Source organism: Garra rufa, chromosome 8 (genome assembly GCF_049309525.1).
Source record: "Garra rufa chromosome 8, GarRuf1.0, whole genome shotgun sequence".
Lineage (NCBI taxonomy): Eukaryota > Metazoa > Chordata > Actinopteri > Cypriniformes > Cyprinidae > Garra > Garra rufa.
This window is the reverse complement of record NC_133368.1, coordinates 21233468-21250891: the sequence shown is the minus strand read 5'-3', so window position 1 is coordinate 21250891 and position 17424 is coordinate 21233468. Positions and strand designations below refer to the sequence as shown.

At 35.1% G+C, this 17424-nt stretch overlaps 1 protein-coding gene across 1 annotated transcript in view; it reads right to left on the bottom strand.

Annotated features, from left to right (window-relative positions):
* The window catches only part of man1a2 (mannosidase, alpha, class 1A, member 2), a 137507-nt gene extending 127836 nt beyond the window's left edge, over positions 1 to 9671 (bottom strand). Inside the window, exons 1-2 of the mRNA XM_073845986.1 lie at positions 8867 to 9671; positions 5517 to 5987 (exon numbers count right to left, since the gene is read on the bottom strand). Coding sequence (XP_073702087.1) covers positions 5517 to 5827 — 311 coding nt within the window. The 5' untranslated portion in view covers positions 5828 to 5987; positions 8867 to 9671. The remainder of the gene's footprint in view (positions 1 to 5516; positions 5988 to 8866) is intronic.
* Positions 9672 to 17424: the final 7753 nt, after the last annotated feature.

The window sequence follows — 17424 nt, the reverse complement described above, 5'->3', positions numbered from 1 at the left end:
TGAACTTGTTTATTGCACATGCTGTGAGTTTAGCATGCATTTGGGAAAGCAACGGTCACCAGTTATGCTTTTTTTCGTGGTACATGATTACAGCGTTTTACTAGATTTGTAGTGAGACCTGTTTTTGCAAGCCTGTTTTCACTGAAGCTGGAGATTTCTTCCAAATAAAAGCTGTACAGCCGTTTCCGTCAAAATAATGGCTTAAAAGTGCAATATGAATTGCTGACAGCTAGCAGTTTAAATGGGTAACGTTACTACAGTGCAAAAATAATATACCTATGAACATACCTATTACTGTCATAGGAATAACAATAACTAATTTTTACTATTATTATTATTATTATTATTATTATTATATTCTAGTTTGTTTGGTTTCCTAAAACACCAGTGTCAACATAATTTAGACTGCAACAGTACACCACAACTAAAAAGAGGGCAGAGGGCAATTCACTGACTTCTTTCTGGCTTAAATTTTCTTAGTTAAGAACATGGGTTGGAGCTAGGGCTGGGCGATAAAACGATAACGATATATATCGCGATAGACAAGAGATCGATATCAATAAAAAATGTGTTCGATAAAACGTTCGATATTTTGTATTCTTCGTCGGCCCGCCCAGCCCCCCTTTAACGTGCAGTTCATAGCGCCAGATCACAATAGAAGTTAAGGTTATCTTTCCTACAGAACGGGTCCATGTTGTTGTATTAAACAAAGTAAATAGCCTTATGTTATTTATCTTATTTACACGACGGCATGTCATTTCTGTCTCTACATGATCGCGCGTTTACAATGTCTCCTCACAGACGGGATCGCGGACTCCATTCATAAAAACGGACTTTACTATAGGGAGGAATGCCGCGGAATTCGTCGATTTTTGGACCAATAAATCAAAAGTTGGTCTGTTAATTAATTCAGATATGGACTAGTGTCTGTGAAAACTGAAATGCAAAAAGACAGTTTCAATAAGAATCCTGCGTGTTCCGTTTGCCTCTATGTGTATGAATGGAGGAGACGCGTTTCATTTTCACTACACGCACACTGCACACGTGACGCTCCCGCTCATTTTTGGCCTTTGCATCTCACATGAACAGACAAACTCCAATAAATACATCTCCAAAGCTGCTGTGAGTGTCACTTTTTGTCAATTTTACCGTTTCATTAGTGAAACTAGCATCATTCATACTGTATACACACTGAAACTTCACGGCAACCTGTCAAAATAAAAGTGCGGTTTAACATGTAACCTGGCGCGGATTAACGCACAGGCTTACATAGGCTGCAGCCTAGGGGCCTCACGTGTTCAGGGGGCCTCGGATTGGCCAGACAATTTTTTTTTTTTTTATACTTAAGTGCGAACCAGGCACGGCAAGGCGCAGGCAGGGACACCAGTTTGGATGGGCCAGACCAATTGTGAACGTTAAATTAAAAACGTTATCTAATCACTGTTTAACCTAATAAAAATTACTGACTAATATACTGTTAAATTATCTGTGACTATACATAATATACATTTTAATAGCTTGCTCTTTAAATATTTTGTTGCATTGTAAAAAAGTTTCGGTGCATAGGACGGACTTCGCGATCGCTCTCCGTGGTTCTGACCAAAGAAGAGTGCTTTGGAATCTCCATTAGGTATCATAAGCATCATTCCTGGGCTGCGGGGGGCACCAAAAAATCTGGGTCGTGAAAAATCATCACGACAGGCTACTAGTATAAATAACAAATAAAATATGTCTAAAGCATGTTGATATACAAAAGCAATATAAAGGTAATATAGGCCTAGACCAAATTAGCGGAGAAAAGGTGATCTCCTGTGCGGCCCTCTCTCCAGTCTCCCTTCCCCACCAGTGATGCGCGGGTTGATCCAAAATGAGCGGGAGGCTGCGGTTACCCGCGGTTACGAGTCATCCAAAAATATTTCTAATGTTATTCGGGTCGCGGTCGGTCGGGTCGTTTGAAATAAAGATGCCAATTAACCCTTTGTAATTCATATTGTACTAGACACAATTTTCTTTGAAATACACAGACCTATTTAACTTTTGAATGTTAAGCGTTATTAACTGTTGAATAAAGCTGAGGCGGAACAAAATGCCCGATTCCCAACACGCTTAACTGAGCAATGCCATTGTACCATTTTATAGGCTACTTTTAAACGTATATAGCTCAGTAATGTTAGTTTTATGTATTTTCTGAGAGGGGGTGGGATTTTTGTTGGGAAAGACGGGTTAGAGACGATTAGACTGGATAAACACATGCAGCACCTTAATTCTTAAGAAAATGGTTTTCCTAATAAATATTTTGATTATGTCCAATGCTTCTCTTTCTTTTTGGAATTATTAGACACATGTCTTTTCAAATGCCTAGGTCTGTTTAATTTCCTTAATTATACAATTTCTAGCACTATTTTTAAACGTTTATTCAAGCAATAATATATAAATTATCTCAAATATATGCTTGTTTAAAACCAGGGATTGAAAACGAATTCAAAGGGTATTTTTCTTTACATTTCCAGAGAGCTAAACGAACGAAATTAAACATTACTTAATAAATTTAAAGCACTATAAATTCGTTTAAAACAACTATTAATATATGTAAAATAATATTATTTGAAAACTTCGTTTTGAAGTGCATTCGTTATGTTTGTATAAGAAAATTCGTTAACCTAGCCTATTAAGTTGATTTAATATTCTTTATAATTTTTAGAAAAAGTTAAAAGTTAAGAAAAAAGGAGTTCGCTTGTAGTGTATCCTATATTTAGGGCTATAGGCTAATCTTTTTCTCAACTTTTATTACACTGTAGATCGAAATAAAATAATTCTTGATCATATTTAACATCGGAGAATCACTGACATAATTTAGAGTAGCCTTCTTCGAAAACGAAACTATTTAAATCTGTAGGCTATAAAGGAAAGACAAAATAAACCACAACAAGAAAAAATCTGTATTTTTCTTGTAAACAAGAACATTTCTTTTGACAAAATAGGGCTGGGTTGGAAAATATGTGACATCATTATGTTTTTTTAATTTAATCAATGTTGATTATGAAAGTGAGCATGCAGTGAGCATGCAGCATGAGAAAGATATGATACATCATGAGATGTGCAATATGTCTGGAGACATGGGTAAAACATTTTGACCACTTCATTAAGTTTTGTTTTGTAGTCTCTTTTTTAAAAGATTTTCGTTTTGTATGAATTGTATCTTAATTTTGATGTTTTTTCAACCAATTGCCTGTGTTTAATAAATAACAAGCAAATATATAGCAGACAATGTAATAAGGCGCCGACACGATCAGTTGCATTGCATGTGAACTGGAGGGCGCCGAAACTCAGCTTGTGCCTCACAGATTTCAGAAATATAGGCTATCTATTATAGAAAGTTTGAAATGTCTACTTTTAAACGAAAATATTCAAAACTAAAATAAATAGGCTAGCCTTCTCTCTGAATATGTAATCATATGAAATGTGCGTTTCTCTCTGGCGTTCATGGCGAGACCACATCGTCAACTTCATCTTTGCTGCGACACAGAAAACACCAGTTTATTAATAAATAATTAAATGTCTCCTTGTGGTCTGCGCTTGAGTGCGGCTATATTACGTAAACGCTCATCTATCGGGTATATAGCCTAAGTAATGAAATTAATATAAAGGGGCGATTTGTCCACGAATGGCTTAAATGAACAATTAGTTGACTTTAGTCGGAGGCAGCCCTTATTCCACATATTTGCAGGCCATTCTGGGTTGAGCCAGCGACCCTGAGTGGAATGAGCAAGCGGAATATTCAGAATGCGCTCTCCGCTCACATGCTCTGATCGGAACAAAGACGAACCAATGTCTGCTGAACTTGCGCAGAAACAAAGACAGGTTAGACATAACCAGCTTTTTAAAATTAACTTTTTAAAACTAATATTTAGACTATTTTAACACAAATTATGAGCTTACTGCCGATTTTTTTTTATAATTCTTGACAAAATTAGAATATATTAAAAAAAAATTTTTTGGGATGGGCCTGTTGAAAAGTCGGTGGGCCAAAGGGGGGGGTGGGGGGGTTGGGGGGGGGGGGGGGCTCACACATAGATCAGCCTAGGGGCCCCTGACAACCTTAATCCGCCCCTGCATGTAACAGAACAATATTAGTCTTGTATTACTGTACAGTATAATGTAGGTGTTTATATGTTCACATTTAAATAATTTACATAAAACAATATATATGATAAAAAATAAAATAAAGAGTCACCACTTAATTGTTGAAAAAATACTATTATTATTAAACCTTTTTTTAACTGAATATAATTTTTCTTCTATGTATTAATTTTAACAGTAAAGCTCCGTTTATTTTTATTTTTAAAAATAAATCTGTGATTTTGCTTTCATTTGATTATCAGAAAAATTAAAACAAGAATTTCTGAAAAAAAAAAAAAAGATTGTAAGGCCCTATTGTTCAAAATGTTGAAAGTTTTGGACTTATTTTTTCACTTAAATAAATATTTTTGTTATTACACAAAGTATAGGCTAAAGTACCGGGAAAGAAGTAATGTTGGCTACTGGCAACCAGCAATCTGTGCAGAAAAAAATATAATCAGCCAAGTACTTTGCAACAACCTCTGACCTGTGGTCAAGCCGTACTTCTGGGCCATACATTAGCTTGACTATTCACTTCATCGACAATGAATGGGGTTTGAATTGAGGATTAAGAGATAATTAAGTGTATATTGTGACTTTAGACTTATGTTTACATTTTAATTATTTGAGTTTTCCATGGTTGTTGACATTTCTGTCTTAATAACTGAGGGGATTATGATCAGAGGCAGGTTAAGTTTAAAATGAAAATGCTTGAGTGTAATATATTTTTCTCCTGGTCCTTATTTTAAATGGGTCATAAAAATATCAATAATTATCGATATCGACCGATATGAAACACTGATATCGTGATATAGTTTTCAGCCATATCGCCCAGCCCTAGTTGGAGCTCTTAATTTTGAACTCTCAAAGTGCATTAGATAGAAGAATTTAACTTTAAAAATGTACAAAATTTTCTAGTCTTCACTTGTATCATGTCCACAAATAGAGGTTGGATTGTACTGTGTGCACCACTTAATTTATTTAAACACAGACAAACAAAAATGCAATATATTACTACAGTTTCATTTCTGTTGATCCTCTGAGAAGCCATACTGGATACTGAAGTAAAGGCTGTTGCGATTTCTCTGAGTTTGAGTTGGATTTCCAACTTAAGGGCGTTTCACTTAAATGTTCCTACTGGAAACTCTGAAATTTCTGACAAGTACAAATGAAATACACCATTACCTTGGAAAGCACTAACCTTGATCAAACTCATCTGTGAGTAACGGTCTAGTAATCCTAAAGACCTTGATCAGCTTGTTCAGATGTTAGGATCGGAGCTAAATTCTGCAGGATAGTGGACCTTGAGGCCCACAGTTGAGAACCCCTGACCTTTACAAACAAACATAAAAACACATGATGTTACTGAGGAGATGTAGCCATTTCGGAGTTCTCACCTGTGTCGATGCTCGTCGTGCGCTCCCACGCCATGTATGACCTGTCTGCTGCTGTGCCTTGCCTCCTTCTCCGACTCGATGTGTGGTATCAACACGTCCTCCAAACCAAAGTCAAAGCGCTTGTGTTTGGAATTGTCCGGGAGGAAGAAAAACGCTCCGAAGCACAAGGTGATGAAGGCACTGAGGATGAGGAGGAGGATGAACTTCTCTGAGAGCCGTAAGGTGGCTCTGTGATGGGGGAATGAGGAGGCACCTGGCGAGAGGGTAGGTATCCTACGTCCCGATAGTGGCAATAGAGCCGGCGTGGTCATATTTTGATGATCAACTGGAATATGGTGGGATAAGTGTCAAGGCTGCTTTTGCGTAAGCCACGCTATTATCTCATTGCGGTAACGGGAGCTATACTGCTGAATGTCTGCTTATCTCTTAGAAATGGAGTTGTCCTGTAGATCACAACTGATTCCACTTGCTCTGAAAACAAAGACAGACATTTCAGATACTGACTATCATGAGACATCTAACAGAAGCTTGCCGTTAAAAATGAACTTCAGTTTCCATGGCAATTATGTTAAGCAGCAGAAAGGACATGAATCTAAATTTTATTATACAACAGGTAGCTCCAGACCTCTAATATGATTCTCAGTGCCTCGTAGTCACTTTAGTAGTTATTAGAAGAAAACTGGTGTAAAATTTCCGTAATATAATATATGCTTTTCAAGTGGAGACAGAAATGCCATAATTACAAGTTCCAAGCACACAAGTATAGATCATAGAGGAGTTGCCAAGTTGAGAGATGTTGGAAGGGGCATGTCGACTTGGAAGCACAAATATAGTCTGTATCCATGAGTCAAGCACTCAACTTTCACAGTTTGCTTAAAATTCAGTGATACCATGCATAAATAAGTGATAGATGTAGTTATACATGATAAAACGCAGTTATTTGGGCGTTTTGTTTTCTAACTTAAATGTGACATGTCATAAAAATTAAAGCCAGATTTGGAGGTTCCCACATACACTTGAAGGCAGCAATAGATACAGCAAAAATAGTAAGAGTGGTGTGCAAATACTACTATACTATTTTGAAACCAACAAGCTCTGAATGGCGTTTCTCTTACTAGCAAGTCAAAAATAGAAAACGTAGAGCTGGAACCCAGTGATTACAGTAGCAGTGTCTGAAATTGCATACTGTCTAGTAGGTTCTACAGTTGGTTTGAATGAAGGTTAATTCTCAAAAAAAACATTAAAAGTGTTCTGTAGAATGTTTTCATGACGCGTCATCAAACGGCCAAATTGGCGTCACTAAACGTAAACAATGCCACTGAATCAAGCTAAACTGGCCCTTTTTTTTTTTTTTTACAAATTATTGCTGCTGAAAATGATCAATTATTGGCATGTTTTGTGCTGTACTAATCGGTCGGACTGGGAAAAACATTTGTAGTACTACAGACTGCCAAAAGTTAAAACAACTCAAAGAGAACAGAACAAAAACTGTCAAAAGGAACAATAGGCATTATTTACGATTGGCCAAACTGAACCAGGATTTCCAGAGCAAGAATCTTGACAACATTCAAATTTTTTCTTATTCTTATTTATCTTATTATAGGTAGGTGAAATATTAGGCTAATATCTTAATTAATACTGCTTGTATGTATCTTTACCACCTATTAACTTTACTTTGTCAAAATATTTTGCCCTTTCCTGCTTACTAAGTCCTCTATATAATTTAGCAGCTTCCACACATTTTTTTCGTGGTTTAGACCAGAAATCTCAAACTCAATTCGTGGAGGGCTGCAGGTCTGCAGAGTTTAGCTCCAACCAGCTCCAACTCACACCTGCTTGGAAGTTTTTAGTAATCCTGGAATACTTGATTAGCTTGATCAGGTGTGTTTGATTAGGGTTGGAGCTAAACTGTGCAGAGCTATAAATTAGCTGAACAACATATTCAGTAGTACATTAACCGTGCAATCCATTACCACTGTCATGTGACCTACCCACGACAGTTGTGTCACTTCGCTGACAACTCCTCTCATGCAGACACATTGGAAATTAAAGAGTTTTTCAGATGATACTTTAGAATCTCACCGAAGGTAGAGGGTCATGTCGGTACTTTTCTTTTATTGTTTAATGAATAACATTCACATACTGCTTCTCGTCTTATATATATAAGGGAAATAGCCATATTCGGGCACAGGGAGAGGAAACCTGTCTCACTCTGTTCCACTAAAATACACTGATCCAGTTCACTGGTTAGCCTGTGTTTTGCTTAATGGCAGGTGAAGCCCTGGGCGTTCTGGCTTATTTCAGTACTATTGTTTAATTGGTAGAAAATAAATATACTTAACTTATTTGTTAAATTTTGTCCAAAACATAAGTTACTTGATATTAATTAGCCTACTCTATATGTGACCCTGGACCACAAAACCTTAAGTCTTAAGTAGTATGGGTATATTTGTAGCAATAGTCAAAAATACATTGTATGGGTCAAAATTATCTAATTTTCTTTTATGGCAAAATGATTAAGGCAAATTATTATGCCAAAAATATTAAGTAAAAATCATGTTCCATGAAGATATTTTGTAAATTTCCTACCGTAAATATATCAAAATTAAAATTAATAATATGCATTCAAGAACTTCATTTGGACAACTTTAAAGGCAAATTTCTCAATATTTAGATTTTTTCTTTCTTTTGCACCCTCAGATTCCAAATTTTCAAGTAGTTGTACTTTATTCAGCTTTCAAATGTGTAAATCTTCATTAAAAAAAAAAAAAAAAAATTACCCTTATGACTGGTTTTGTGGTCTAGGGTCACATATTGAAGTATAAAAACAACACTGCTAGTTGTTCTGTTTTACAAAATAACAGCAATGCTGTGATTACCTGCAGAACGAGGTAGCATTCTAGCTAATATTTGTATTGATTGAAAGAGAAATCTTAACCTTTTTCATAGTATTACACCACCCATAAAAATACATGGACTTTTGATTTAGCCTTAGAAATGCTCAACATTTATAGACGATATTTATCATGAGGGCGTTCACTCATACGTTATAATCCAAAACTATTTGAATGTCATGTTTGGACTTTTACGCTCACAGGTTGACTGTAGCCATATAAAAAGCCATTATATCAAAACGTGTGAAAGAACATGCACCAAAAACATACAGTTCGGCACAGACTGTCTATGAGAGACCCTTTTAGCGGTGAGCATGACAATGTGACACCTGTACAAGTGTTTGCTCTTGATTACAGCGCCTCATCAAGCAGTTCACGCTAAAAACACCGGTCTCATCTTTAACATCACGCAGTATTTTCCACATATATATTGATGAAACAACCGTGTGCACATACCGTGAGGCTCTTTTTATCATTCTGATCCATGATCCTTGCTTTGATCCGAAAGCTTCTCTGTGTCAAGGCGGGTTGGGTCGAGTCGTTATCTTCACGATGAACGGCGAGTCCACCCTCGCCGCCCGTTAGGCGTGTGATTTATCTTAAACTAGCAATACAATAATCTGTTATCGATAAACAATAGCAGTTTGATAGGACAAAACTGTATAGCAACCCAAGTAAACATAAAGAAAACTGGCCAAGCGGATAGTAAACACAATGTTACAGCACTAGGTGCTTCCGTTTTGCGTGTTAACGATAAAAGTTCCGTCACATTATAGGCTTTCAACGGTAACGTTAAATGTCGCGAAGCGCGCACGGTGTTTCAGCACAGGCCTGATCCGCTTGATGCCGTGGCAGCTTCTCTGAACCGGAGAGCGATATCTAGAGCAGATACAATAATGAAAGTAAAGCACGGGTGTATCCCAGCTGCTGGGTGATCCTCTCTACATACTGTCCTATTTTAAAGAAAGATCAAGCCGGCCTGCGCTGGACGTGTGCTGCGCCTTTTTCCTCCAGTAAAGGCATTCAGCTGGCAGCCGTGTAGCGGACTGATCCCGTCCTGCCGCTGCTGCATCACCTTGTCCGTGCCTCGGGATAAATCGGCGCCATAGACCATAAATCCACAATTACTGTCGTAAAGTTGCCAAGTTCACGTTCATGTCCCTGCTTCTATACACTGAAGCGTTTGCGATTTCCACCACCGCCTGCCTTACGTCTTCGTTCCTCCTTTATTTCTGTAGCCGTGTGCGCCGCCAAGCTCCAATATCCAGGATGTTGTTACTGCAACAGCTACTCCTCCTCCTCTCAGTCCTCCAACATCCAGTCAGCTGCCGTTTGGTAAACCCAGGGAGCGTCGCTCAAGTACAACACTCGATCAGCAACGTAAAATGAATGGCGGTCAGTTATTGTACATTTACAATACCTTTTTATCTTCTTTATCGTTGTTTTTCTGTGTTTTCCTTAATCATTTTTTCATGTACATTACTTGAAATGAAATAAACATTAACTAAAATAAATGTAAAAATGTAAAACAATTTTAATTAATTAAAATTAATTAATTAAAAGTATTTAAATATAACAAAATACATAAAAAAACTTTATAAAAACTACACAGACTTATTAAAAAAAATAAAATATGAGAAAACATACATTACCAGTCAAAAGTTTTTGAACAGTAAGATTTTATGTTTAAGTCTCTTCTGCTCACCAAGCCTGCATTTATTTGATCCGAAGTGCAGCAAAACAGTAAGTTTGAAATATTTGTAATATTTAAAATAACTGTTTTCTATTTAAATACATTTTTAAATGTAATTTATTCCTGTGATTTCAAAACTTATTTTTTAGCATCAATACTCCAGTCTTCAGTCTCACATGATCCTTCAGAAATCATTATAATATTATGATTTGCTGCCCAAAAAAGTATTATTATTTTGTTGAAAACAGATGAGTAGATTTTTTTCAGGTTTCTTTGAGGAATAGAAGTTCAGAAGAACAGCATTTATCTAAAATATAAATATTTTGTAACATTATAAATGTCTTTATGATCACTTTTGATACATTTAAAGCATCCTTGCTTAATTAAAGTATTACTTTACTTTTTTTTAGATAAAAGCTGATCTTTGGATCTTTCTATTCATTACAGAATGAAAACATACACTAAACTGTTTTAAATATTGATAATAATAATAATTTAAAAAAAATGTTCAAATCAGCATTAATTTCTGAAGGATCATGTGACACTGAAGACTGGAGCAATGATGCTGAAAATGTAGCTTTGATCACAGGAATAAATTACAATTTCAGATATATTCAAATAGAAAGCAGTTATTTTAAATAGTAAAAAAAATCACAATATTACTGTTTTTGCTGTATTTTGGATCAAATAAATGCAGGCTTGAAATGATTAAAAAAATTAGAAATCTTACTGTTCAAAACTTTTGACTGGTAGTGTAATAAAAAATAAGAAAATAAAAATGATAAATTAAAGTTTTAATTAAAATATAAATGTATCAATAATACATTTTTAAAAATATATATTAAAGGTTAATAAGATTAGTTGCATCCATAGCCTATTTTAATTGTTTGAATAATGTTAAATAATATAATAACAAAAAAGTTTAATGTTCTGGTTTATTTAGCGATAATGACTGGCTGGTTTTTTATAGGCCTATTACTAAATGTCTAAAAATGATGAAGTTGTTTTACAACATTAATTAATGAGGCAATTATTATTTGCAATTTTAGAACTGATTTACATATAATTAAATATATGTTCAATTTTGGTGAGGCAATCTTAAGGATGATTTACATATATGTAAAACCTAAGATGAAACAATCTTAGGGATGATTTACATCTTAGGGTTGAATATAAAACAGTTTGCACCCTCATGCATCATGGATCCATCAAAGGACGTGTTCACATTCTGCTGAGCAGCCAAAAATGAGGCCATTTAGATCTGCCTGTGACTTAGTCCTTGAGCTGCCATAAGTGTAGTTCTTTTCTCTTGATTTAAGGATGATTTACCAGACTAACCTACAGCATGTCAGTGCTGTTGAAGGTTGTGAAGAAAAAAAAATCATGAATGTGTGAGTCATACTCAAGAAGGCAGTGGCCAAGGGAGTGGATCTGCTGTCAGTCAGTTTAAGAGGCACACTTTTGACACCCTGACAGAAGTCACTGTCAGAAAGAAGGAGTTTCGCTCTGCTGAGTTTCTCAGTTTTCTCTGAGAATATGACACGGATCACTGGCCAAAAGAAGAACCGCCTTAAACCTCAGACCACAACAAAAAAAGACTGGATTAGGAGAAAATAATTCACCAAAAACCTCTTTGAAGGCAAAAATGAGAATGAAGATACAGGAAAAAGGAAAGGGAACGGGTGATTGAAAGGTTTATCTGTTACTTTAAGAGCAGTAGAGGTGAGACCATCCTCCAGTGGGCCTGTATAATGAGTCAGGATGTGCTTTGAGCCTTTGAACAGAAGAATGGTGAACGATGACAGTTGAAACTCAGCAGGCAAATGAATGCGATACAGCTTCAACCTTGGGAAGTCCAGGCAAGGGCGAGTTGATTGGCTTTGCAGGACGAAAGCGTCTGTCAAATGCATATCCTGTCACCAATAAATGTAGATAAGGGTGACTGTATCTGACATTCCAGTTAATGAGGCGGCACAGCACTCCCCCATAATGCCAAAGAAAAGAGCAAGTGTGGGGGGCAAAACCGTCTCGGTAACAGAAGTACCCATGGGGAAATCTAAGTTAAGCTAATTAAACAATAGTCTAAAACTTACATTAAACAGCATAATCCCACATGAGCCTTATAAACTCAAGTAATACAATTTGGTTAAGGTGGAACATTTCAAATGTTTGCCTTTGACTCGAATAAATTAAGCAGTGCACACAATTAAAATGCCATTGTTCTAAAAACATTCATAACAGCAGTACAAATGTTTCTTATTGTTTTTATACAACAGTTCATTAAATAAGATGATATTACTACCTGTTAAACACAAAATTGCCAGTCACTACTGTGTCTAATGAAAATAGCTCTAAACCAAGCCAAAACAGAAACAATCATTGTGCGTTTCCAAGGTTGTGGCTAGAAGGGATACAGCTACGGCCAGAAGTGACACAAGTCTTGCAAAATCTTGTTTTTTAGTTGTCTTCTTTACTGTCTGTTCTATTTTTTCCTGTCCATCCGGCAAAATTTTGAAAGTTTTTGGTTCAAAACGTAGGTCGATTAGTTTGCTAGTTATCTTCTTTACTGTCCACTTAATTTATTGTTGTTTTATTTTGTCTTTCACTTTCTTCGTGTACATCCAATGAGATTTTGCATCACTTCCAACAGTAGCTGTATCTCTTTTAGCCACAGCTCATTTCCTACATTGAATACTTGAATGAATCAACATTTTGAAGCAATAATTATTTGAGTGAATGAATCAATGTTTCATTCATTAACACAGTCACTTGTTGCCACCTACTGGTGTAAGGATGTAACCTGCAGGAATACTAAAAAACTCTTAAAGGTCCACTGAAGTGCTTTGAAATGCAGCTTTATTTTTTTGTTTATATAATTTCAGTTTTCTATTCTATAAATATACACTACAATTCAAAAGATTTTTTATGTTTTTTTTTTAAAAGAAGCCTGCATTGTAAATTTTAGTAAAATTTTCAAATATTTTTACTAATTAAAATAACTGTTTTCTATTTGAATATATTTTAAAATGTAATTTCTATGATTTCAAAGATGAATTTTTAGCATCATTACTTCAGTCTTCAGTGTCACCTGATTCGTTAGAAATCATTCTGATTTGCTGCTCAAAAAACATTTATTATTATTGAATGAATCCTTGAATGAATAAACATTTTGAAGCACATTAGTTGAGTAAATGAATCAATGATTCATTCATAAACACAGTCACTTGTCGCCACCTACCGGTGTAATGATGTAACTTGCAGAAATACTAAAAACTCTTAAAGGTCCCATAAAGTGCTTTGAAGCATTATTCTATTTGTTGGCATAATTTCAACTGAAACTGGAAGACAGGATGGGACAAATCAAGCAGTCCTGCCCCCTTTTTAAAGTAGCCAATAGCGTTTTGTTTATATTACAGCTTGGGCCTTTGAGCTCAGTAAAGCCGCGTTTGACAGTGTATGACAGCCACAATCTGAAAATTTGTCATTTTTAGCTTGTTGTATACTATATTTTTTGCCTGTTCAGTGTCTTTGTGGGGTTTGGTTCTTTTGCTGTTGTAGCCTGTAAGGACTAGTTACTGATGCAAGAATATATCGATACTGATGCAATATCAAAAGTATAAATATTTTAATTTAAAAAAATCCATACTAAGGTGTGTTTTATTTACCAGTGATTTTGTTTGTTTAACAAAAATAAATTCAATGTGTACAATATGCATTGAACTGGAGAAATAACCTATGTTCGTGAATAACAATTTGTGTAGGATAGGACTATTTTCCTGCTCATCTGAACACACGCAAATGTTGCAAGACAGAACCAATCCATCACAGAGAGCATTCATTCACTTCTGACAGTGCATTCAAATAGGGTTGCATTTCCCAAAAGTAAGAACTGTAAGAAATCATTGATGCTTTTGGCAATGGTAACCCAGACCAATGCTTATCAGAGGACAGAAAAAAACATATATATATGTGACCCTAGACCACAAAACCAGTTTTAGGTAACATATTTGTAGCAATAGCCAAAAATGCATTGTATAGACCTTTTTCCTGAGTGCCACAAAACCAGTCTTAGGTCATTTTAAGCAAAACATAATTTTTAATTAGTAATATGCACTGCTAAAAACTTAATTTGGACAACTTTAAAGGCGATTTTCTAAACATTTTGATTTCAACCTCACCCTCAGATTCTAGATTTTTAAATAGTTGTATCTCGGCTAAATATGATCATATCCTAAGCTTATTTATTCAGCTTTCTGATAATGCATAAATCTCAATTTCAGGAAATTGGCCATTATGACTTGGCCCTTATTGGCCCTTGTGGTCCAGGGTCACATATGTTTGAGTTATTTCACAGTAAACAAATTGTAGCCTACAGGTGTGGGTATCACCCATTTTACTCTTAGTAATTAAATAATTTAATACATTTCTTAATTTCAAAATACAGTATCATAACGAAATCGACAAACGAAAGTATCGGTATCTTATCAAAAACAAAATAAGTGGTAACGCCCATCAGGACCTTTGAAATAACCGAAGTAATTTGGCAAAGTGATATGAACATGTAATGCGGCCAAGACCTGCCTGGAACTACTTTAGCCGTGAGTTTCCCTGAAAATACTTGCATGCACCTTAGTTCGTTCGTCAACTTATATGCAAGCATTCATCAGCCCCGTCGTATAAATCGATACATTATATAATGCATTATATAGGTATTCTCTGGCCGCTGAGTGTACATCAGTTGTAAGCTACCCGTTATTGCAGTCCATTAGCCTAGGACTGAACGAGTGCACTAGAACTAGATAATGTCCACTGTGGCTTCAGACATAGCAACAAATGGCTGTTCCCACAAATACTGCATTATATAAGGGACCAATTTCAGAGAAAATTCTTAACACTGTTGTATAATTGCATAATGACGCTAGCCATATACAGGTAAGGAAAAGAGGGACATTTTGTATTTAGCAAACGCAATATATTTTCATCTCTCATTATAAAATGTGTTGCAGTGTAACTTTGCCAAAATAATTTTGAAAGCAAAAAACTTTATTACTCTATTACCATACAAAACGACCTACTAAATAGGGTATGCAGTACATAAGGGTATTCATTATTAGTTTTTATAGCTGACTTGCTCACATTTTATTTTATTTATTTGCAAACATTTGGTCTTAACTGCCATCATAGTTCTGATGCAGTTAATGAAAGAGATCCTTTGCTCAACCTTAATTTGATCCAAATACAAATATTTTGAAGAATGTGTGTAACCAAATAGTTGATGGTTCCCACTGAGTATTGTTTCCTTACGGAAACCACATTCTTTAAAATATTTTCTTTAATGTTCGAAAGAAGAAAGAAAGTCATACAGATTTGAGGTATTTGAGGTAGTAAAGGATGACAACATTTCTATTTTTGGATTAACTATTCCTACAGGAACTGATAGTCATGATTTACTGATCAGCAAGTAATAATATAGATGAAGTATGTTCCACGTCCCCTTCATAAGGTGTTTTTTTAACACCTATCTCTTTAATTGTGCAAGTGAGCATCTCTGGCTCTATTACTAAAAATATCTGAGGTGCCCAAAGGGGACAAAACACTATGTTATGCAAGTTGTCCTGGAAACCATATTTCTCCTGGTAAATGAATTATTGACAAACTGCTAATGTTAACTAATCCAACTGAATAATTCAGTCGCAACACAGTCCCGGATTCAAAACTGTCTGGCACATGCGTTATTCCTTCCTTCAGTGCTTTTGTGGGTGTGATAAAGAAGCTTTTAGCCTGGGTTGTCAAGCTTTGTCACAACAATCTGGTCTCGGCTCTGTGACATGACATGTTGCTGACAGGTGAGGAAGAGTTCTCACCTTGCAAAGGATTGATGGGAGATTAGAGATCTGAAGCAGACTGTAGTCACATACTAATGGATACAGCGAAAGCACAGAATGTGTACATCAGACAGAGCAATTTACAAAAGGGCATGTGGAGGAAAAATAACAAAGAGAAGGAGAATATGCGTTAGACCTCAAGTGTGAATGATAAATGAAGTGTAGATAAAGAGAGGAGCTCGTAGAGGTAAACACTGCCAAACAAGACAATGTGTTTAAGACACAGAGATGACAAATGCAATGAGAAGAGGAGGCAGCTGAATGACTGAGTGCATCCAATATCAACAGATATGATAGCGAGCAGCTCTCGAGCCCATGAGGATTACGTAAAGTGCACACCAAGGAATACGAGGTCTCTGGAAAACAGGCAACGAGTTAACGATGCACACCATTAGTGACGTACTGTGGATGACAAACAAGTAAGCACAGTGTGTGTGGGTGTGCATACACATATATAGGCCTATTTACACATATATGAGCCATTCTACTGAATTGGTGCAAACTGCTGTCTCACAACCAAAAAAAAAACCACATTAAAAAGCATTTAAGTATTTAAATCTTAGATGTTTACTAAGATCCTTTTATTATCTATTAAAACCCACAATAATATTTAAAGTATCAGTAAGCTTTAAATATATAAAATCATAACTTAATGGGTACTTGCAATTAAAAAAAAAAAATATATATATATATATATATATACTGTATATATTTATATTTTTTTTTCTGTGTCCCGTATTTTAATGTCACTATACCGAAACAATGTTTTCAAAAATATGAAAAAAATCTGTGTAACTTTATAGAAAACACTACCAAACACTATTTTTCTATAATTAAACAGTTTTTTGGTAGTTTTCCATAACAATTAGTTCTTATATGTGTACAGCGGTTCAAAACAGTGCTTTGTCACTATCTAAACAGTCACGACTGAAACATCGTTTCAGTATTGACAAAAATAATCCTTTATTTGGTACAAATTCTAGTACAGTTATGCTAATTTTTAGTATTAGTAATGAGTTAAAATTCTGTAATGTGATCACTACCAAAACATTGCTGTCACTACTGAAACATGAGATGTTTTGTCAAAATTAAAAGTATATTGAGATGTTATGTCTCTTTCATGAGATGTTATGATAGTGTTTGGTACCATGTATATTCAAACTAATTAATTCTTAAGTTTGATCAACTTTTTGCATTTTACAAAGAAAAATTGTATCAAAATTTTTAATCAATTTTTTCTTTGATTCAAAATACAGCAAATCTCATCAATCACAATTGAAATATTGTTTAATATTTAATTCTAATTGATTTACCTCTAAAACTTAAAATATATAAAAATATAATTATAAAAAATATATAAAATATATAAAATAGAAAAAAATATATAATTGACAAGGAAGATGTGAGCAAAATCTCAATAGGTCAATATAACCCTT